At 46.2% G+C, this 23498-nt stretch overlaps 2 protein-coding genes across 4 annotated transcripts in view; both read right to left on the reverse strand.

Annotated features, from left to right (window-relative positions):
• The window catches only part of SPATA22 (spermatogenesis associated 22), a 66630-nt gene extending 55080 nt beyond the window's left edge, over positions 1 to 11550 (reverse strand). The window contains exon 1 of the mRNA XM_037987473.2: positions 11443 to 11550. The gene's annotated coding sequence lies outside the window, so the exon portion shown is untranslated. The remainder of the gene's footprint in view (positions 1 to 11442) is intronic.
• TRPV3 (transient receptor potential cation channel subfamily V member 3) overlaps positions 8269 to 23498 on the reverse strand; it is a 50481-nt gene continuing 35251 nt past the window's right edge. Inside the window, exons 13-18 of one of the 3 annotated variants that reach the window (XM_073004591.1) lie at positions 21974 to 22139; positions 18434 to 18500; positions 16302 to 16576; positions 14332 to 14444; positions 12455 to 12534; positions 8269 to 11839 (exon numbers count right to left, since the gene is read on the reverse strand). In XM_073004591.1, the coding sequence (XP_072860692.1) occupies positions 11745 to 11839; positions 12455 to 12534; positions 14332 to 14444; positions 16302 to 16576; positions 18434 to 18500; positions 21974 to 22139 (796 nt within the window). In that variant the 3' untranslated portion in view covers positions 8269 to 11744. Of the gene's footprint in view, positions 11843 to 12454; positions 12535 to 14331; positions 14445 to 16301; positions 16577 to 18433; positions 18501 to 21973; positions 22140 to 23498 lie in introns of all 3 variants that reach the window. The other 2 variants (XM_073004590.1, XM_073004592.1) reach the window with 2 other exon arrangements.

Raw genomic sequence — 23498 nt, forward strand, 5'->3', positions numbered from 1 at the left:
TTTAGAAAATTACATAAACGTAGTTGATAAAGAAACAGCAGGGTTTGAGAGGACTGACTCCTTCTAATTTGAAATGAGTTTAGCTGAGCGAAGTGGCTCATGCCTGTCATCCCAGCACTTTGGGAGGCCGAGGCAGACAGAGCACCTGAGGTCAGGAGTTCGAGACCAATCTGTCCAACATGGTGAAACCCCCTCTCTACTAAAAATACAAAAATATTAGCCAGGTGTGGTGGCGCATGCCTGTAGTCCCAGCTACTTGGGAGGCTGAGGCAGGAGGATCACTTGAACCCACGAGGCAGAGGTTGCAGTGAGCCAAGACTGCATCACTGCACTCCAGCCTGGTGGACACAGTGAGCTTCCATCTCAAAAAAAAAAAAAAAAGAAAGAAAGAAAGAAATGAGTTATACTGTGAGTAAAATGTTATTAAACAGCATTTCATGCTACAGGGAAATCTTTCATGAAAGGAAGAGTCAATGAATGCAGTAAACTCCACTGTCGTTTTAAGAAATTGTCACAGCCATCCCAACCCTCAGTGCCCACCGCCCTGATCAGGAAGCTGTCATCAAGGCAAGGCCCTCCACCAACAAAAAGATCATGAATTGCTGAAAGCTCAAATGATCATTAGCCTTTTTAGCAATAAAGTATTTTTAATGATGGAATGTACATGTTTTAGACATAATGCTATTACACATTTAACATACCACGTATAGTGTGAGCATGACTTTTACATGTACTGGAAAATCAAAAAATGTGTGTGGCTCATGATCTGGAGCCAAGGCTGAAATATCTCTGAGGTATGCCTGTAATGTGTAAGTGCTAGTAGAAACGAGTTGTGCAGGCTTGCTATTTTTTCCATTTTTATATTTGGGCTAATAGTAATATACTAAGTGTCCAGCCTATAAACTTCAGCATTCGTCGCGAAATCCAGAGACTTTCAAGTGCTGTTTTGTAGATGGAATATGAAAGAGAAACGAGGGCTTAATGGTAAAGATGACATATGACTATGTTAAGAAACTGAATGGCCCTTTGTCCACAGACAGACAGTAACCCACACAGCATTGCTACTGCGGCATGCCCCCGGCTCTGCACTGACCTCATGGAGCGGAGAGCCTCCTTCAGACCACCTCACGCACCCTCTGAGGAGCTCATGTTTCTTCCCAACATGAAAAATTTGTAAGAGGCCTATTCTTCACAGCTGTCACTTCTCATTTTGAAAGAATACGCCCACCTTATTCCAAGCAAGGTGCGAGGAGGTCTTTGGGCTCCAGCTGTTGCCGGCAGAGGTGGTGAAAGTCAGCAACAGGGCAGTGGACACGCATAGAAACGTGACCCACAGCTCTGGTTTGCAAATACGGTCTTTCAAGAAATCCTGCCACGTCCTAAATGCCCAAATCCCTTGCCTCCCATGATTCTTCTCCTCAAAGGACCTTCTACCGGACGCTGCCCCGTCCCTCTCCAGCTCCACAAGGGCCCTCCCCGCCATCCTTAGTCCACAGCAGCCAATAAACAGCGTTTTTATTCCATGATCTGTACCCCCAATGAATCCATAATCCTAGTTTCAAATGTATTTCCCAAACATACTAACATTATCTGGAATGAATGAATGAATAAATAAATATTATATATTTATACGTTTTCATTCTTCCAAAGTGAACCCCACTAAGCCAATTTTACTCCATATTCAGTGTTCTGGAAAGCACATATTGTTTCTACATTTTTCAACGTTTTTTCCTATTTTTGTACTTCACCGAAATTATTTGCATTGGAACAAACTCTCTTCCTTCTGAATTCTGTAGCAAAAATGTGATGTATCAGCTTTTGTGCCTAAGTTTTACCAAGCTTCCTTCTCCCGCTGTGAATGTTCCATTGTGTTTTATTTCTGAGTCCAATTTTTCTAGGTCAGCTTTTTCCAGATGTAAATTTTGGCAAGAATACTTTATTCTTCCCCCAAATTTTAGTTATTTGTAAAATTTACAACATACAATTTATATCACTGTGATTTCAGTCAGTTTCAGGATTGATTATTCCTATCAAGTGTAATTTTCCCTTTTACAGTCTTTTAAAGTTTCTAATTAGATGTGTGGTTGGTTTGTTTGGTTTTTTAAATCTACAACATATTGCTGTATGGTTTTAGCCACTCTGAGTTTTATTTTACTTTATTTCTAACCGTCTATATTTGCATTTTTTCTCATTTATAAAATGGGAATGATCATAGTAATAGTGCCGCTTTCATGGGGTTACTACGAGGATTAAGTGGGCTAAGACATATAAGCACTTAGCCCAGTGCCTAGAACAGAATACATACTTAACAAACCATTGAAGTTCAAAGTCCTAGCACGAAAGGCCCTTCCTGATCTTCCCTCCCTCCCCAAGACCTCCCTTCACTTGTCTCCCTTTGGACCATCTCCGCTGTGGTGTCCTTCCCACCGTTTATTCCTCTAGGCCTTCACATAGACTGACTCCCCTACCTAGAATTTACCCCCACTGTCCTCTACCTTCCACCCCACCTCAGACTGTGCTCCAACTAATAATGCCTGTTTCTCCTTCAAAATGCAACCCAACTTTCATTTCATAGCCAACATCTTCTTGGTCTTCGTCTGCCTGACTTCGTTGCCACTTTGCCCCTCCTTCTATCCCATCTTGAGGGCATTAGCAGTGTCTTTTTCGAATGTCTACAATCTAGTAAGTGATCAATAGAGGTGAGTTGAATAAATGAGCATGCTCAAACACCCCTTTCTCTACTGAAACATCTTCATCTTCCACCAACGGCCCTGCCTTCTTTTTATCTTCCTTCCCAGTCACCTCCTGAGAATTGTCCCCATCACTCCCATGTGAAACACTTTGTTCTACACCGTCCAGACTGTTACCATGTCCCAAAGGACAGTGGAAGGAAAACACACCCATGTAAGTCTGCAAATCCATGGAAAAAAAAAAGGAAATTTTTTTTTTTTTTTTTTTTTTTTTTTAAGATGGAGTTTCGCTCTTGTTGCCCAGGCTGGAGCGCAATGGCATGATCTTGGCTCACCGCAACCTCCGCCTTCTGGGTTCAAGCGAGTCTCCTGCCTCAGCCTCTCGAGTAGCTGGGATTATAGGCATGCACCACCACGCCCAGCTAATTTTGTATTTTTTCAGTAGAGACAGGGTTTCTTCATGTTGGTCAGGCTGGTCTCAAGCCCCTGACCTCAGATGATCTGCCTGCCTCGGCCTCCCAGAGTGCTGGGATGACATGCGTGAGCCACGACACCAGGCCAAAACAAGGAAATATTCACACTCAACAATTCTCCTGTTTAAAATCCTTTGGTGGCTTCTTACCCTTGTTATGAGATCTCAAAGCCTCACCACGGCTGTCCAAGTCCCACATGCACTGGCCTCTGCCCACCCCTCCAGCTTTATTTCATGTCACTTGGCCCCTTGCTCCCAGCAATATGGCCACATAAGACTTTTCCAGTCCTCAGATGCACGAAGTTCCCTACTACCTTCGGGTCTTTGCCCACATTTTTCCCACTTATTGAAACCCTTCCCCATCTCCACACTCCCATTAGCTAAATGACCCTTACTCTTTACGACTCAGGCTAGGTGAGGCCACTCTGTCACACAAGCTCATTGACAATACTAGACTGGCCCTTACCCAAATTGCAACCGTAATGCGTTATGACACTAGGGCAGGGAAAGTTACTGTTGGTCTCTTTGATGAAACTGCAAAAGCTCCAAGACAGCAGTGATAGCATTTGTCTTACTCTTTGTCATACCCACAGCACTTAATGCATAGAAGGAGCTCAGTACATTTTGCTGGATAAATGAGAGTTGATCTGCTGAGTGTAAAGCTATCTGGAAGGGCTTATTTGGAAGAGTGGGGTGTCACTTCCCTCACAGGGGTGACCCCAAGATAGCCACTGGAGACCACAGAGGGTGGGAATGGTGAACCACGTACAGTCAGTGCTCCAATAGGAGAAGCAAACGAAAAGTGGCAGCTGGGGAAACCCTGAAGCCTGAGAGTCCCATGGGGGTGACCAGGGCCATGATGCTGGGAGAGAGGCCTATACAGGTCATGCATGTTCCAGGGCAGCAGGAACAGGGCCTGTATTTGCATATTTGCATATCCAACAAAAGGCCCGTATTTGCGTATCCAATATTTGCATATTTGCATATCCAACAAAAGACCTGTATTTGCATATCCAACAAAAACAGAGTCTGAAGGGAAATAGCTGCTTAGGGGTGTTTGTCTGTTTGAGACGGGGTCTCACCCTGTCACCCAGGCTGCAGTGCAGTGGCACAATCTCGGCTCACTGCAGCCTCCACCTCCCAGGTTCCAGCTATTCTCCTGCCTCAACCTCCCAGGTAGCTGGGATTACAGGCGTGTGCCACCAAGCCTGGTTAATGTTTGTATTTTTAGTAGAGACGGGGTTCCGTCATGTTGGCCAGGCTGGTCTCGAACACCTGACCTCAGGTGATCCACCCACCTCAGCCTCCCAATGTGCTGGGATTACAGGCATGAGCCACCATGCCCAGCTGTTTTTAATATCTCTATACTTCCCACACATACCGCCTTTAAGAGGCTTGTGATCTACCTGTAGAGACCTTTGTATGCCTGTTCCCAAAGCAGATACACCAAAAACCCTAGTCTAGTACTTGGCAGACAGTAGTTCCTGAACACCTACCAAGCCAATGATTGAGAGGCTCACTCAGAGAGGACTTTGCCCAGGGCTGCCCCATCAGGCTTAGTGGGTTGCTCAGTGTAAGACTCCAGGGAGGTCCCTGCATACTCCACAAAATCAAAGTCAATGGCACAGCCCAGAAGCTTACATCCCATCAAAGCAAAAACAGCACTCAAGTTTCCTCCATTCTGCCAAGAAAAAGAACAGGAACTTGACTAGAAAACAAAGTCAACCAAAAAACTGAGGTCTGTTGGGGATTAATGCAGTATAATTAAAGGGAAAAAATACTAGAGCCCCATTAGCTACAGATAAATTAAATGCTTAACAGAAAAAGTTCATTTTCAGAAACTACATATTAAGGGATGGAATAACTTTCACAGTCTTGAAACATAAAGCTCAAGAGCATACAGAGAGGTCCTGAGACAGGAGTTTTCTTGCTCTGAGTGAAAGGCAGGGCCACGCGCAGGGACTCACGCCTGTAATCCCAGCACTTTGGGAGGCCGAGGCAGGTGGATCACTTGAGGTCAGAGTTTGAGACCAGCCTGGCCAACATGGTGAAACCCCATCTCTACTAAAAATACAAAAAATTAGCTGGATGTGGTGGCACGTGCCTGTAGTCCCAGCTACTTGTGAAGCAGAGGCAGGAGAATTGCTTGAAGCCAGGAGGTGGAGGTTGCAGTGAGCTGAGATCATGCCATTGCACTCCAGCCTGGGCGACAGGGCAAGACTCTTGTCAGAAAGACAGAGAGAGAGAGAGAGAGAGAGAGAAGGAAGGAAGGAAGGGAGGGAGGGAGGGAGGGAGGGAGGCAGGGAGGGAGGAAGGGAGGAAGGAAGAGGAAGGAAGGAGGAGGGGAGGGGAGAGGAGGGGAGGGGAGGGGAAGGGAGGGGAGGGGAGGGGAGGGGAAGGGAGGGGAGGGGAGGGGAGGGCAAGGCAACCAAAGCTTAGGAATGTGGGTGCAAATAAATTCACAGGTTTGGTGGTCAGAAGTTGAAGGTGTTTTCAACTTACAGCTTCCATTTTCACTGTAAAATAGGGAATAAAACCAACTACAGCTATGGATGTGGAAGCCATGGGGTCACAGGTTTAAGAAGTATGATGGTTTTGAAATAACAAAATATGATGGTTTTAAAAAATCAAACAGAAAACCGATGAAAGAAATAGAACAGCTGGACAGTAACAGGGGTTGCTATGAACATTAAATGAGACATGTATGTAAAGTACATGGCACTTTATAAATATTCATGTCCTTCTCCCCTCCTACCACCATCTTAAATGGAAGAAACTGTCTTATATTTGCATCATCTATCATTGCCCATACTTCATGTTCAATTTTTGTTGAATTGGTTCTAAATCTTCACACATAGTAGGTGAGATACATTTTTTGAGTTGGACTGAATCCTTTCAGCAGAACTTGGCTATTACTGTCAGAGGGGTTGCTGGTGCACTGAGAAAAATGGTAGCTCTTGATACTAGACTAACCAAACTTCAGGGAACCTGGATCCTCCAGCCAGGAAAAAGGATTGTGAACTTCGCATGTCATTCCGTCTGTCTCCAAGTCTCGATTTCCCTACCTATTAAACTGGGATACGACACTCGCCAAACCTACAAAACAATAACCAACATGACCGAAGGAGCTTTGTAAACAGTGTAATATACAATCTCAAAGGCTGAACACATTGATGGAATCCTTTGGGGAGGTAATTTTTCACAGTATCAAGAACCATAAAAATGTTGAAACCTATTGACCTAGGCATCTCCTTCCCAGAAATACATCCTGCGACAAGGTTTCCACCCTTTTCCTATCCGTCCACCCAACACATCCCCACAGATGGCACATTCCTAGGTTTTGGACTAACGCCTATTAAGCGAGGATGTGAATCACGGACGATCCCTGTTTTGTTGCCACTCAACAAGATATAGCCCAGTGAAGGAACTCATTCTGGGAACCATCTGAATTAAGTAATTCACCAAATGCAATATTTCACTTATTAACGAATTAGTTGCAAGTTCCACAACCCATCAAGAGAAGCATTCACGACTTGGCGTTCAAGTTGAGAACTGCCATCCTTATGAAATAACTCAAAGGAATGAAGAACTGCATATACTTATGAATTAGGCTGGTCGGCAATAATGATAGTAACAACGTCAGCTCTTTCCTATCCATTCTCTCATTGCTTCCTCATGAAAATCCTGTATGGTGGACAGAAGGGATTTATACCTTCTGTTCTCCAGGTGGAACCATGGGTTTCTATTCACTCAAAATAATTTGACAGCCAACAGGCATCATGGATAGAGCCCTCTTATTTACTTTTTATTTCTTCTAAAAAAATAAAAAATAAAAGGATACAGGTGTAGAACATGCAGGTTTGTTACACAGGTATATGTGTGCCATGGTGCTTTGCTGTACCTATTGATCCATCCTCTAAGTTCCCTCCCCTCACCCCCCAACCCCCAACAGGCCCTGGTGTGTGTTGTTCCCCTCTCTGTGTCTGTATGTTCTCAATGTTCAACTCCACTTATGAGTGAGAACAAGTGGTGTCTGGTTTTCTGTTCCTGTGTTAGTTTGCTGAGGATGATGGCTTCTAGCTTCATCCATGTTCCTGCAAAGGACATGAACTCATTCCTTTTTATGGCTGCATAGTATTCCATGGTGTACACGTACCACATTTTCTCTATCCAGTCTATCATTGATGGGCATTTGGGTTGGTTCCATGTCTTTGCTATTGTGAATAGTGCTGCAATAAACATACGTGTGCATGTGTCTTTATAGTAGAATGATTTACATTCCTTTGGGTGTATACTCAGTAATGGGATTGATGGGTCAAATGGTATTTCTGGTTCTGGATCTTTGAGGAATCACCACACTGTTTTCCACAATGGTTGAACTAATTTGCATGCCTACCAACAGTGTAAAAGTGTTCCTATTTCTCCACAGCCTCTCCAGCATCTATTGTTTCCTGACTTTTTAATAATCGCCATTCTGACTGGCGTGAGATGGTATTTCTCTGTTGTTTTGATTTGCATTTCTCTAATGATCAGTGATGATGAGCTTTTTTTCATATGTTTGTTGGCCACGTAAATGTCTTCTTTTGAGAAGTGTCTGTTCATACCCTTTGCCCACTTTTTGATGGGGTTGTTTTTTTCTTGTAAATATGTTTAAGTTACTTGTAAATTCTGGATATTAGAACTTTGTCAGATGCAAAAATTTTCTCCTATTCTGTAGGTTGCCTGTTCACTCTGATGGTAGTTTGTTTTGCTGTGCAGAAGTGGACACAGCACTCTGAGAGGTTTCATGGCCTGAACGACTGACATTATCTGGCTGTGCATCCTGGGGCACATCGCTTCAACCCCCTGAGTCTCCTTTAACTCAAACTGCTTCCACAGCTGCTGAATGGTTCAAATTGGCTACCTGATGTGAATGTGCTTTGAGATGCAAATACATACAAAGGTGACATGTCTGATGGCTTGCTGGCTCTGTTCGTAAGCCGGAACCAATGATAATACTTCAGGTCCAAAAACTGGCCTTCCCTTTACCCACTCCTGTTACCAACACTCTAGGGTTTCCAGTCAGTCTGCACATTGGCACACCTAGGCATGGATAAAACACGGCCATAACAAGGCAAAATAAATATTTATTAGAAATCAAAAAACCATTTCTTCAATGGCACAAACATGTTCTTACTCTTTGTACGATTTCTTCCTTGAACACAGAGTTTCACACACACACACACAACACTAAGAACAAGTAGGTAAATAAGAATTTACAAGGATTCGGCACATTCAAGGATAATGGGATGACAATTCTGTGTTTGGAACCAAGATCACAGTAAAAAATATGTAAATCAATGCAGAAATCAAGTACGGCTTACAGGCCCGGATGACGGCCCATCTACCCGGGCCCTGCCCAGAGCGAAAGGACACAGGTCACCAGGCCTTGAGGAAGGAAAGGAATGCCAATAATACTGGACTCTCTCCGGCGGGAGCCTTCTAAGAGCTTAATGACTTCACAGTACAACCTCCAGCACCTTCTCCCACATCCCAGGGAGGAAGGTTAAGCACCTTTTATTCCAAACAGATATATCACATAATGTCTAGAATAATGAATTCTTCTGAGGAAAAGTTTAGCTAAAGGAGCATTTACAGCCAAGGCACTATCTGAGCCTGGGAGATCCCATCCCTGGAAAACGCCTTCCCCTGAAATTACTGAAATGTCAATCACGGAGTTTTAAGATGTCCTGATAGACCCATGGGTTCAGTGGGGTGTGGGTGTGGGTGTATGGGGGGGGGTGGGTGTGTGTGGGTGTGTGTCGGTGAGTGTGGGTGTGCTTTTGTGCACCCTGTGGGCACACCTGAATTTTCAACTAGTCACAGGGAACACAGGGGACAATGTTGGCTGCCAAATGAAACACCTGAGAAAACAGTCCTGCCCCCCAATATAAGCCAACTACAAAGAAAGACTCAAAATGGTAGAATAACTGTGCTTTTTAAAACTAAATGAATAATGGCTCAGGGAGACATCTGTGGTCCAAGAATCAGGACACTCCAGCCTCCGCAGCTCTGATATGACCTTCCTGCATGACTTTGCCCAAGTACATATTCCTTTTGGAGCATTAGCCTACGGGGGTAAAATGAAGGAAGTGGTCCTTCTCACTCTGATGCTTCTTGACTCATGGCTTCCCTTGGTAAACCTACCCAGGCTCAGACCTTTTAACTGAAAGCCTTTTGGGGTGGACATGGTTGGGAAGAATATCCAATACAGAAAATGGTCTTGCCAACCAATTCCATCCAGACCCACAGAGAGCAGCTCTCTATCACATGTGAGATGATAAACATCCATCTGGCTCTCCATTCCACACTTGGACAAAAGCTGGCAGGTTAGGCAAATAGAAATCGATAATTGGCTTTATCCATTAATATCTGAGTCAAAGCAATTCTGGATATGACTTTATCCATCAACATCTGAGTCAAAGCAATTCTGGATATGGCTTTATCCATAAGATACAGCTTTATCCATTAACGGATAGGACTTTCTCCCTTAATATCCGAGTCAAAGCAATTCTGGAATTCCCAGCTCCACAGTGTAGAGCGTGGCATCATGAATCCTAACCACTTCCTTTCAGACCAAGATGTCTGTTCAGGCTTAATGCGGGTAGCTAACTCCAGATGTGGAATGCTGCTCTGCAGAATCTCCAGGCTAAAAGGGACCTTACACTTCTTCCAATGACCATTTTCAACAACATCCCTCACTAAGTGCTCCACCAGCTTTTGCTTAAACATCTCCAACATCTAAAGCAGCTGCTGGATTGGATTGAGCCAAAATCTTTCTCAGTTTCCTAGTTCTGACCATTCTGGAACACATCCGCTCCTCCTGCCTCTAGGACAGTCCCCCTCACATCTTCTCTTCTCCAGAGGCCCATGCCCAGCCCCCACCACTGTGGCTCAGAGTATGCAGTTACTCCCTGGGTCAGCCCGGAGGGCAGGGGCTGCTGTGGATTGTGAAGCCGCACACACCCCAGCCCACCTCTCCCCAACCAGACCCATCAGGGGCACAGAGTCTCTATCTGCCCAGCTAGTCTGGCACACGGAGTGGCCCACAGCAGAGCAACTGGCCCAGAGTGCACTGCCAGGTCCGCACTCCTTAGCTTGCCTCAAGCCAGATGAACTAATCCATCGCCGTGTTATCTGAAGGTCAAATTTCTATTCCTCCCATTTAAGATTAACATTCATGGTTACTATTTTTATAATTCCACCTGGAACATTTTTACATGAATCCTTTCACTAGCTAATGGTGGCAGAGTGGATTTTCTGGTAGTTTCGGCCCCAGTCACCTGGCAAATCCTTCCATCTCCACTTCACCTCTGCCCCCAGACTGACTCTGTGTCATTTCAGAAGGAGAACATCAGAGGATGAGGACCTAAAAATAAGCCCAAAGTCTTGGCAAAGGCTTCTCTCTCACAAGCTCCCCCTTCAGCTTCAAAATTCACAGTTAAAAAAAAAAAAATACTTCATACCAAAGCAGTTGATGCATTTTGTTAAATTCCCCCACTGAGACATACTGAGGTATGCGACTAACTGCTGAGTTGTAAGATGGCATCGATCGAGCAGCTGCTATTTCTGCTTCAGCTGAAGCCAAGATCCCAGCGCAGAGGCAGGCGCTTCTGCGAGGCCAGGACACGGACAAGAGCCAGGCCCTTTCACCCAGATCGCAGTGGCCCAGCAGGACTTGCCCGGCGTGTCTCATGCAGACTTTTGTGTGTGTGAAGAAAAGCTTTTTGTCTGGCTCTGGGCACCCTGAGGCCAAATATATAATACTTACATCCAGCCCCAAAGCTCCCAATCTGTCTCCACTTTGAAAATCACATACTTCATTGTAGTAATTTTCATTCTTAACTGAAATGTCTTTTCCATATTGAAAAATTAAAACCCTGTGTTACTCATGCTACTAAAAACCTGTCTCAGCTTGAGACGGGGTGAACCTTGGGGCGCCAGGGGACGTTCACTCCAAGGATGCTCTCCTTTTCCCTGAAGGGCTCCGGAAGGATGTTTCCAGAGCTCATTCCCTTCCTCCCCCAGGATATCCGGCTTACCTCCGTCCCCCGCACACTCTGGGATGGGATCAAGGGTCTCCCCAAATTCAGGCAACCCAGTCACAGCAGGAGAGAAGGCACAACGTGTGGGCTGGGGCTGGGGCTGACAGGGGGAAGCTGGCAGGAGGAAAGGCGCCTCTCCCTGCTCCTCAAGGCTCCTGCCCCTTCCCTGCCACCCATCTCTGCCAGCCAAACCCACCTGCAACTGGTAAAATCAGAGGCTTCCCCAGGACTTCAGGAGGCTCCGAGGCTCCAGACTGCTGCTGGCTGTAGGTTTACACCAACTCTTTGCCAAGTAACAAAATCCAGGATGTTTCCCACTCAGACAAACTAACAACTGCCCCTCAGTTCAGACACCCACTGAGCACTGAGCATGAGGGTGCACTCTGCTTCGAGACCAGCAAAGGCGACCTCCATCACCCCGCAAAGCCTCTCCGCAGAGGCCGTGACTCCGCCTGCAGCGCCAGACAGCGCACGCGCACGCCAGCTCCGGTTCCGCTTCTACACCGACGTCTCCGGGAAATCCTCTATTTCTTCAAAGGCATTGAGAGTGGTTTTGCTGTTGTTCCTGGAAGAATCTTGGATTTTGTTGAAATCTGCTTTTTAAAAAATATATATTTTAGAAATAGATCACTCTGCATAATGTGTTTCTTTGTCTTTTTTTTTCCTTGTCTTTTTTTTTTTTTTTTTTTTTTTTTTTTTTTTTTTTTTTTTGAGATGGAGTTTCACTCTTGTCACCCAGGCTGGAGTGCAGTGGTGTGATCTCAGCTCATTGCAACCTCCACCTCCCAGGTTCAAGCAATTCTCCTGACTCAGCCTCCCGAGTAGCTGGGATTATAGGCACCCACCACCACGTTCAGCTAATTTGTGTATCTTTAGTAGAGACGGGGTTTTGCCATGTTGGCCAGGCTGGTCTCAAACTCTTGATCGCAGGTGAGTCACCCAACTCGGCCTCCCAAAGTGCTGGGATTACAGGCGCAAGCCACCGTGCCCGGCCTGCATGGTGTGTTTCTATGGCTTAGGGCTACACCGTTTTAAAAGTCATGCCAACTAGAGTTCTAAAAGTCAGAGCTGGAAGAGACCTAAGAAGCATTTCCATTCAACCCTCCCATTTGACAGATGGGGAAAGTCAGGACCCTTAGATTTGATCTGCCCAAGGTTACGTGGTCTGAGACAGGAGTGGACACCATGTCACCTCACAGCAACAGTACCTGTTCGTCTGACAGGCCCCGGGTCTTCGTTAAGGAAGGAGACGTGCGTCTTCCATTCAGTCCACTTCACCTCATTGATCCTGCAAGTGGGATCATCATTCTTACTATTTCACCAGTGCCTCACTGAGTGCAAACAAATAACCCTGGTTTGGGACGTCCTGGTGTCTACACAGCTCCCCTTCTGTCTGTCCTGGAGATCAGGAGCGCCCCTAACCCCAGTGGTCACACCAGCGTCGTTGGAGTTTGAACTCTATCCCCATCTCCATGTCCCCAGGCCTCAGAGAATCAGTTCTCCTTCCACTGTAGGGAACTCAGAAATCCTGCAAGTTGCTCAGACAGGTATAAAGGGTCCAACTTCAGACAACAGCAGCTGTGCCTGACTGGTGACAGCCCAAGGGGAAGCGGGGACAGACAGAGGGAGGGCCCAGGCCACGAGGGTGTGAAGATTAAACTCCAAGTGTAGCTGGGGTTGAGGAGGCACGAAGCGCCTGTGGTTAGGGTCTATGCCCTAACAAGAGTGGGTGACGTCTGAGGTGTTCGGACACAACCGTAGGCATTGATGTGACTTAAATTCACATCCAGAGAAGGTCTCTAGAGTGAGGGTGGCAACATCAGAAATGTTTGTTAGGGTAATCATTGCAGTCAGAAATGAAGCTTTCCAAGGGGTGGGGTTTCAGTCAGAGAAGTGGGTTAAGGTCATACTAAAGAAGGTGGTCCGTAGGCTCAGGTAGCTGGGTCAGGGTAGGAGGAGGTGGGCTTATCAGAAAAGGTGGTCATGGAACCGGGCACGGTGGCTTATGCCTGTAATCCCAGCACTTTGGGAGGCCAAGGCAGGTGGATCACTTGAGGCCAGGAGTTCAAGACCAGCCTGGGCAACATGATGAAACCCCGTCTCTACTAAAAATACAAAAATTATCCAGGCGTGGTGGCGTGTGCCTGTAGTCCCAGCTACTGGGGAGGCTGAGGCATAAGAATCGCTTGAACTGGAGAGGCCGAGGTTGCAGTGAGCAGAGATCACACCACTGCACTCCAGCTTGGAACTCCATTTAAAAAAAAAAAAGAAAGAAAGAAAGAAAGAAAAGAAAAGAAAAAGAAAAGGTGGTCGTGGGATAAGTAAGGACTTTTAAAAAATAAAAAGAAAAAAGAAAAGCCAGAGATCTGTCAAAGTAGCTGTGTCACTTTCCATCTGCCAGGAGCAAAATGGGACTCAAGTCACCTGGGGTCATAGGAACTCACACTGGCAAACAGCAGGAAAAGGAGTGCCAAGCAGGCAGATCTTCCCTAAACCAGATAGCAAACAGAGAGAGACCGTGGAGGCACTTTCAAAAAGGCAGAGGGGCTGGGCGTGGTAGCTCACGCCTGTAATCCCAGCACTTTGGGAGGCCGACGTGGGTGGATGACCTGAGGTCAGGAGTTCAAGACCAGCCTGACCAATGTGGTGAAACTCTGCCTCTAAAAATTAGCTGGGTGGGGTGGCACATGCCAGTAATCCCAGCTACTCAGGAGGCTGAGGCAGGAGAATTGTTTGAACCCAGGAGGCAAAGGTTGCAGTGAGCCAAGATCATGCCATTGTACTCCAGCCTGGGCAACAAGAGCAAAACTCTGTCTCAAAAACAGAAAAAAAAGAAAAAAAAGGCAGAGAGGGGAGCCACTGTTGGCAGTCTCCTTCTCTTTCTCTTCTGGAGCTCAGGAACCCCCATCCCAGGGCCTGCAACCCCAAAAGCAAATTCCTTCTTCCGAGGAGGCCATTGGGAGAGACAGCAGCTGTGGTTATGGTGAGCAAGCAGCGGCACTGTTTCTCTAACATCTTGTCACTGACCTGCCCCTCTCTACCCACCCCAAAGACCACCGCCCCAGCGCCCTTCCCCCTTGGTTACCGCAAACACAGTCGGAAATCTTCCTCGGCCACTCTGCACAGCTCTCCCATCCGGAATCTGCTCCTCAGCCATTCTGGTAACATTTTCTCAAACTCCAAGATGGTCCTGGCTCTCTGGGGACATAAGCAAGTCTAAGGAGTAGGCGCTCACACTCACAAGGACACACAAGTGCACACACACCGTCAGTGAGCCCACTCCCCCCTCGCCCCATGCTTAACGGATCGGAAGGGTTTGGCTGATCTACAGAATTCAAAGACAAAAAAGCAGGCCGGGCACGGTGGCTCGCGCCTGTAATCCTAACACTTTGGGAGGCCAAGGCGGGTGGATCACCTGAGGTTAGGAGTTCAAGGCCAGCCTGGCCAACATGGTGAAACCCTGTCTGTACTAAAAACACAAAAATTAGCTGGACCTGCGTCAGACGTCTATAATCCCAGCTACTCAGGAGGCTGAGGCAGGAGAATCACTTGAACCCAGGGGCTGAAGGTTGCAGTGAGCCGAGATCCCTCCACTGCACTCCAGCCTGGGCGACAGAGCGAAACTCCATGATATAAATAGTATTTCTGAAAGCCCAGGAGCTTCCTATCTGACAGGGCTGGGGTCCTGGAATCCCATGGCAAAGGACCATTCAAACATCATTTAGTCCCACCCCCTCCCAGGCTTGGAACCTCTCTGCTGTTTCCTGGCCATAATTTTTCCAGTCTCTCTTGTAGCAGTATCAACAAACCAATTAAGAGGGCCTTGGCCAGGTACAGTGGCTCACACCTGTAATCCCAGCACTTTGGGAGGCTGAGGCAGGTGAATAGCTTTGAGCTTAGGAGTATAAGGCCAGCCTGGGCAACATGGTGAAACCCCATCTTTACAAAAAATACAAAAATGACCCAGGTGTGGTGGCGCGTGCCTGTAATCCCAGCTATTTGGGAGGCTGAGGTGGGAGAATCGCTTGAGCCCGGGAGGCAGAGGTTGCAGTGAGCTGATATCGCGCCACTGCACTCCAGCCTGGGTGACAGAGCAAGACCCTGTCTCAAAAAAAAAAAAAAAAAAAAAAAAAAAAGGAGGGCCTTAACAATGAGAAACTTCTATGTGTCACGTCAAAGTTTTTCTCCCTGTAGTACCCCCATGTACCTCTGCCTTCTGGGACCACAGAAAGGGTCTGCTCCCTCTTTCACAGGTTGCTCTGTAGATATCTGAAGGCACTCTCACCTTTATCAATAAGCATTTCTTTTTTTTTCTTTTTTTGAGACAGAGTTTTTGCTCTGTCACCCAGGCTGGAGTGCAATGGCATGATCTCGACTCACTGCAAGCTCCACCTCCTGGGTTCAAGCGATTCTCCTGCCTCAGCCTCCCGAGTAGCTGGGATTACAGGCGCTCACTACCACACCCGGCAAGTTTTTGTATTTTTAGTAGAGATGAGGTTTCACCAGGTTGGCCAAGCTGGTCTCAAACTCTTGACCTCAGGTGATCCACCCGCCTCGGCCTTCCAAAGTACTAAGATTATAGGGGTGAGCCACCGCGCCCGGCCGCCAACAACTATTTCTTAAGAGGCAGTCTCCAGTCCTCTCCCACACCTGGTTACCACCTTGGGACCCATCCTATGCATTGGTTTCCTCAGCACGTAAGAAGTGTTCAGGCCAGGATGGAATAGAGCAGAACTGTCACCTCCATTGTCCTAGGCGCTGTACTCCTCTTAATACAACCTAAGGTCATACTTCAACATCCACCCATCACACTGTCAACCCTGAGCAGAACACCCCTGTAAGCCTGAGTTTTTCTACACATGCTGTTGCACAGCCACACTTCCTAGACCCTACACTCAAAGAACCTAGGCTAAGGCTTCCTCAAACCGACACCGAGGAGCTTGTGCAGATTCTCAGGCCCCACCGCAGACCCACTGGTGCTGACAGTCGTCAATGACCATGTGCTGAAATGAATCCCATGGAGGCCCCCACACTGGGGTCTCCACCTAGACTCACCTGCAGGCGCCAGATACGCTCGCTCTCCTTGGAGACGTTCTCCACAGTCTCGCCCATCAGGGCAATGAGCATGTTGAGGAGCAGAACGAAGGTGAGGATGACGTAGGTGATGAGCAGGAACAGAAAGAGAATGGGATACTTGGAGTTCTGCTGGATGTTCAGGTCACCCAGGCCAATGGTGAGCTTGAAGAGTTCCAGCACCGCGTCGCTGAAGCTGCCGTAGGAGCTGCAGTCCTTGTTGTCTTTGGGACACTTCTCGATCAGTGAGGCCAGGGCTAGGGGAACATAACAGGGTGCTCTCCTCAGCTCTCCGCCTGGTGAATTACTCTACAAGCTTGCGTGTATTTGCCCACATGACAAGCCTGCTGTCTCCTTCTCTCTGGCCATTAAATCCCATCTCCAGCTTCAGGTCCTCCCAAAGCCTCATCAGGCTGACTTCTCTGCCCTGGCCTCCTGCAGAAAGCCCTTCCGCCTAACAAAACCCAGAGTCTTCTCTCCTTCCTCTACCCCACAGTCGGCCCTTGATCACTTCCAGCCTTGCAGAGTTGCTAATTATAATCCATGTGTGTGTCCCTGGCTCCCCAGCTAGTCTTTGAGCTCCTGACTTCCTCTAGCCTGAGTCATCTCCCTCAAGGCTGTAAGATCCTGAGTCTCTTCCTAATGGTCTGTTGTGAGTTTCCCATGAGCAAGATCAGGCTCACACTTCCCTTCTTTCCAACACACCACAGTAGACGTTCACTGCTGGATGGATGGATGGATGGATGGATGGATGGATGGATGGATGGATGGATGATTAGATGGATGATTGGATGGATGAATGAATGAATGGATGGATGGATGGATGAGGGATTAGATGGATGGATAGATAGATGATTGGATGGATGGATGGAGGGAGGGAGGGATGGATGGATGGATGGATGATTGGATGGATGGATGGATGGATAGATGGATGGATGGATGGATGGATGGATGGATGGATGATTAGATGGATGGATGCTTGGATAGATTATTGGATGGATGGATGGATGGATGGATGGATGGATGGATGGATGGATAGATGGATGGATGGATGGATAGATGGATGGATGGATGGATGATTAGATAGATGGATGGATAGATGATTGGATGGATGGAGGAATGGATGGATAGATGATTAGATGGATGGATGGATTGATGGATGGATGATTAGATGGACGGATGAATGAATGGGTGGATGATTGGATGGATTGATGGATGGATGGATGGATGGATCAATGGATGGATCAATGGATCGATGGATCAATGGATGGATGATTAGATAGATGAATGGATGGATGGATGGATGGATGGATGGATGACTAGATAGGTGGATGAGCAAATTAAATGAGAGAGTAAATAGATGGATTAATAAACAAGCAGGTGAAGGAGCAAATAAATAAACAAATTGTGACCCAGAAAAGGTACCAGACAGATGGACACAGCTCCCTAATTTCAAATGTCAATGGTCACTGAAGAAAAGAAAAAAAAGCAACTGGTATGTGGGGGAAAACGATCTCTCTATGCAGAAGTTAGAAATGCAACCAGATGGTGCTGTTCCCTCTGTCATACATGGAGAGATTTTAAGAGGGGGCTCCTTCCTGGTCCCAGCAGACCAGAGAGGCTCTCACAGTTATATCTAAAGCAAACTGTGAGAGCAACATGATGTGAAACCCAAAGGAAGTTGCCTCAGGGCATGACTTTGCTCCTACTTTGCAAAGACCATCAGTCGAGTTTCTGTGGACTTTAGTTTCCCCATCTGTAAAATCGGGCTGAAAACACTTGCAGGACCTGTCTTAGGTCGTGAGGGCCACATAAGCAATGAATGGGAAAGCCAGAGGTGTATACCACACAGTGAAGCTGGATTATGAGTGGCTGGCCTGGTTCAAATCCTGGAGTCTCTAAGCCTCAACTATCTTATGATCAGGGCGATGACTCCCACTTGATCAAGTTGTTGACAGAAGTAAAAAGGTAATGCTTGGAAAATGCCAAGCTTGGCAGGTGCCCCACTGGTAGCTGGTCTAATTGCTGCTGAGGCTACCATGTGCTTTGTCATTTTGACATCTGAATAAAGTGTTTATAAATGTGGGAGTTACTATCATTTATAAATCAATTACCTACTCCAAATCCAAGCAAAAAAACGATATATACGAACAAGAACTTCAAAACATCATGCAAAATGACCTACAAAGAAATAAACATAATTCAAGAGTAAGACAAGCACATATTCACGGTCCCCCAATCTTCCTGCTTCCCACCCTCTCCCACTTCCCCCGCAACCATCTCCTCACTCACTTAGGCCACTCTCCCTTTCCCCAGCCAAATCCTCCTGATGCTCCAACACCCAGCTCTGAATCCCACCTCCTCCAGGAAGCCTTCTGTTTCTGCTGTAGCCCCAGGTTCTCTTCTCCCTGTGATTCACCCTGTGCCTTTCACCATAGGGTCTCACATCTGGAATCCTCACATTCCTGGAGGCAGTGGCATGCTGGAGCCAGCTCAGAACAGCTCGCAAGAGCTGATCGTTAACTTCTCATGAAGCTTGTGAGCTGGTTGTTAAACACAGCTATTATTCAGAACTAAATCAAACTTTCAGTTATACGATGAATAAGTTCTGGGATCTAATGGACAGCATGATGGCTGTAGTTAACAATACTGTGTTGTGGACTAGAAATCTGCTAAGAGAATAGATCATAAATGTTCTCACCACACAAAGAAATGGCAACTATGTGAGGCGATGGGTATGTTAACTAATTTGAAATTGGGAATCATTTCACAATATATACCTATATCAAATCCTCACATTGTATATCTTAAATTTATACAATTATATATGTCAACTATACCTCAATAAAGTTGGGGATAAGGCTGGGCGCAGAGGCTCATGCCTGTAATCCTAGTACTTTGGGAGGCCGAGGCGGGCGGATCACGAGGTCAGGAGATCAAGACCATCCTGGCTAACACAGTTAAATTCTGTCTCTACTAAAAATACAAAAAATTAGCCGGGTGTGGTGGTGGCACCTGTAGTCCCAGCTACTCAGGAGGCTGAGGCAGGAGAATGGGGTGAACCCGGGAGGCGGAGCTTGCTGTGAGCTGAGATCGTGCCACTGCACTCCAGCCTGGGCGACAGAGCAAGACTCCATCTCAAAAAAAGAAAAAAGAAAAAAAAGTTGAGGATAAATTATTATTTGTATTGCCAAAAAATTAAACCATATAAAACTTACAATTAAATAAAGTAAGTTATATTTAAAACAGAGACAAGCCGGGCACAATGACTCAAGCCTGTAATCCCAACACTTTGAGAGGCCGAGGTGAGTGGATCGCCTGAGGTCAGGAGTTGGAGGCCAGCCTGGCCAACATGGCAAAACCCCGTCTCTACTAAAAATACAAAAATACAAAAAAAAAAAAAAAAACAAAGGTGGCACTCACCTTTGATCCCAGCTACTCCAGAGGCTGAGGCAGAAGAATTGCTTGAACCCAGGAGGAAGAGGTTGCAAGGAGCCTAGATCGTGCCACTGTACCCCAGCCTGGGAGGCAGAGCAAGACTCCATCTCAAAAAATTAATTAATTTAATTAAATAAAACAAAGACAATAAAAGTTCAAAACTCATCCCTGTTCAGTTATTTCACTGTATTTACAATTGTATGTGCTTTTGAGGTTACTTATCTCTACCATAGCCATATGGTGGGAATTCTAGAGTGGCGTGGATCTGCGTGTTTCTCCCTAACTCCATGTCCAGTAACATAATGTTGGTAGCTGGAAACTGGCCCTGGGAGGAGAATAGTAGTCTGCCCTTCTCTTCGATTTCCCTTTCTGCAGTTTTGGTTGCCTGTGGTCAACTAAGACCCAGAAATCTTACACACAATACAATATTCTGAAAGAGAGAGACAACGCTCACCTACTTTTATTACAGTGTATTGTTATCGTTGTTCTGTTACTTATTGCCATTAATATCTCTGTGCCTAATTTATAAAATACATTTTATAAATTCCACATAGCCAGTTGAGTCTTAAAATCATTTGTTGCTTCCCCCAACCCGCCCTCAGCACTTTGGGAGGCCGAGGTGGGCGGATCACCTGAGGTCAAGAGTTGGAGACCAGCCTGGCCAACACGGTGAAACCCCATCTCTACTAAAAATACAAAAATTAGCTGGGCCTGGTGGCGCACACCTGTAGTCCCAGCTACTCAGGAGGCTGGAGCGGAAGAATTGCTTGAGCCCGGGAGGCAGAGGTTGCAGTGAGCCAAGCTCGCACTATTGCACTCCAGCCTGGGTGACAGAGCGAGACTCAGTCACAAAAAAAAAAAAAAGCAAAAACTTATTCTAAGACTCAACTGGCTAAGTGAAATTTACAATAAACTGTATTGTATAGTATATTTTCATTATTTGCATAGATGTATATGTATAGGAAAAAACAGCATATTATATAGGGTTTGGTACTATCTGCAGTTTCAGGCATTCATGGGGGGTCTTAGAACATTTTCCCCAAGAATAAGGCAGGGCTCCTGTATTTACATCATGAAAATTGGTAAATGCCACAAATCAGAGATTGATTGACTCATTGTTTTGTTGATATCTAGATCTAAATGATTTAAGACAGTAATGCAGAAACTATTAATCCAGATCAAATTTAAAATGTGTTCTGTCCACAGCCTTTACATTATGTATAGCACAAAAATATCAACAGAATATTCTTCTGATATTTGCAAACTAGTATCCAATTCAGCAAAGAAGTTGCTCACATCATTGATAAACAAGTAAAGTTCAACATAAATCTTAATTGTTTTACTTTAATCACTGCTTATAAAGAAAAATCTCAACCAACATTCATATCTGAACAGCACTCTTCTGTCAATGGCAACCAAAAGTTGACAACAAAAACTAGAATTCAATAAAAAGCAACAAATAGGCCGGACGCAGTGGTTCACGCCTGTAATCCTAACACTTTCGGAGGCCAAGGCGGGTGGAGCACCTGTTCAGGAGTTCAAGACAATCCTGGCCAACATGGTGAAATCCCATCTCCACTAAAAATACAAAAATTATCCAGGCATGGTGGTGCATGCCTGTAATCCCAGCTACTCTGGAGGCTGAGGCGGGAGAATTGCTCGAACCCAGGAGGAAGAGGCTGCAGTGAGCCGAGATCGCGCCACTGCACTCCAGCCTGGGCAGCAGAGCGAGACTCAGTCTCAAAAAAAAAAAAAAAAAAAAAAAGCAACAAATTATTCTAAGACTCAACTGGCTACGTGGAATTTACAATAAACTGTATTGTATATTTTCATTATTTTCAAATTGCGTGATACACATCCTTTACATAGTAAAATGTATGATAAGTGTATGTGTATACGTACATACATGTATATATATACATATTCCACCCACACACACACACACACAAACACACACACACACATACACAGAGCGGTTGTTAAATGTTTACCAGCACGCCACTGCCCGGGGTGAGAACATTCCTCCACGAAGTGTACCCCTCCCCAGCGCCCCACAAGCCTGGGGGATTTAAGGTCTGGACGTGTAAAGCCTGACCGAAAGCAAAGGGAGTGCATGGCATTGGGGAGAAAGAGCAGTGACCTGCCCCTCTTCCTCTCCAGATCTCAGTTTCCCCATCTAAAAAAGGGCCCTCCCGCCGGCACAGCTCCCAACGCACCTTCTGGATCATGACGCTGTACATGCCCATGGACTGGAACCCCCTCGTGTAGTAGAGCATGTTCGCCCAGCCCAGGGCCATGGCCAGCACGAGGCAGGCGAGGTACTCTTTGTAGGCAAACAAGTACAAGAAGACAGACAGTATCACAAGCACAGCTTGGATAAAACTGTTCAGGAGACACAGGAAACACGGGCCTTACTTACTTCTCAGCATCAGGGCAAAGATATGCAAATCCCCCAAACCTCCCTTAAACCCCCTGAGCAGTCACCCCGTGACTGATGCTGAAGACACCGGAATCAGGCTGCCTCAGATCCATTTGGCTACCATAGAATTCAGCCTGTAGAGACAGCACCAGATGCCAGTCACAGCAAGTCATAAGCTGATTGCAGCTGGTGGGGACTTAAAAAAAAAACACACATCCACAGGGCCGCAGAAGATTCTAGGGTGCTGCCCCGGAGGCCGTATATTTTTTAAATTACCCACACGGGCCTGGCGTAGTGGCTCACGCCTGTAATTCCAACACTTTGGGAGGCTGAGGTAGGAGAAGCGCTTCAGGCCAGGAGTTCAGGACCAGCCTGAGCAACATAGTGAGACCTTGTCTCTACAAAAAAAAAAAAACAAAAGTAGAAAAATAATCTAAATCACCCACATAATTTCTGATTCCCACGTCGATTTGAGAACTACTGGAGTAGACCGAAGATGTGGTAAAATGATTGCATTTTTAACCAAAATGACAAAAACTGCCAATATCTATACTTAAAAGCCAATTATAACAAAAGTCCCCCAAACTCTACTTTTTAAATTGTGGTGGTTTTTTTGGGTGGGGGGGCTGCAGGCAGAGACAGAGTCTTGCTGTGTCGCCCCGGCTGGAGTGCAGTGGCACAATCTCTGCTCACTGCAACCTCTGCCTCCCAGGCTCAAGCGATTCTCCTGCCTCAGCCTCCCTAGTAGCTGGGATTACAGGTGCCTGCCACCATATCCGGCTCATTTTTGTATTTTTAGTAGAGACGGGGTTTCACCATGTTGGCCAGGCTGGTCTCGAACTTCTGACCTCAGGTGATCCGCCCACCTCGGCCTCCCAAAGTGCTGGGATTACAGGCGTGAGCCACCACGCCTGGCATTAAATCTTTTTAAAGTATGATATATGCTAAATGAAATAAGCTAGATGACTCCACTATATGACTCCACATATGAGGTACCTGAAATAGTCCAATTCACAGGGAAAGAAGGAAGAATGGTGGATACAGGGGTCCAGGAAAGGAGAGGAATAGGGGCTGTTGTTTAATGGGTATGGAGTTTCAGTTTTGCAGGATGAAAACAGGTCTGAAGACTGCCCAACAACGTGAATGTACTTCAAAGTATTAATTTGTATGCTTAAAAAACGGTTATAATGCTTTTATGTTACATGTATTCTACCACAATTAAGTTTTGTTTGTTTCTGTTTTTGTTTTTGTTTTTGTTTTTGTTTTGAGACATAGTGTCGCTCTATTGCCCAGGCTGGAGTGCAGTGGCATGATCTCGGCTC

This window comes from Chlorocebus sabaeus, chromosome 16 (genome assembly GCF_047675955.1).
Source record: "Chlorocebus sabaeus isolate Y175 chromosome 16, mChlSab1.0.hap1, whole genome shotgun sequence".
NCBI classification, from domain to species: Eukaryota; Metazoa; Chordata; class Mammalia; order Primates; family Cercopithecidae; genus Chlorocebus; species Chlorocebus sabaeus.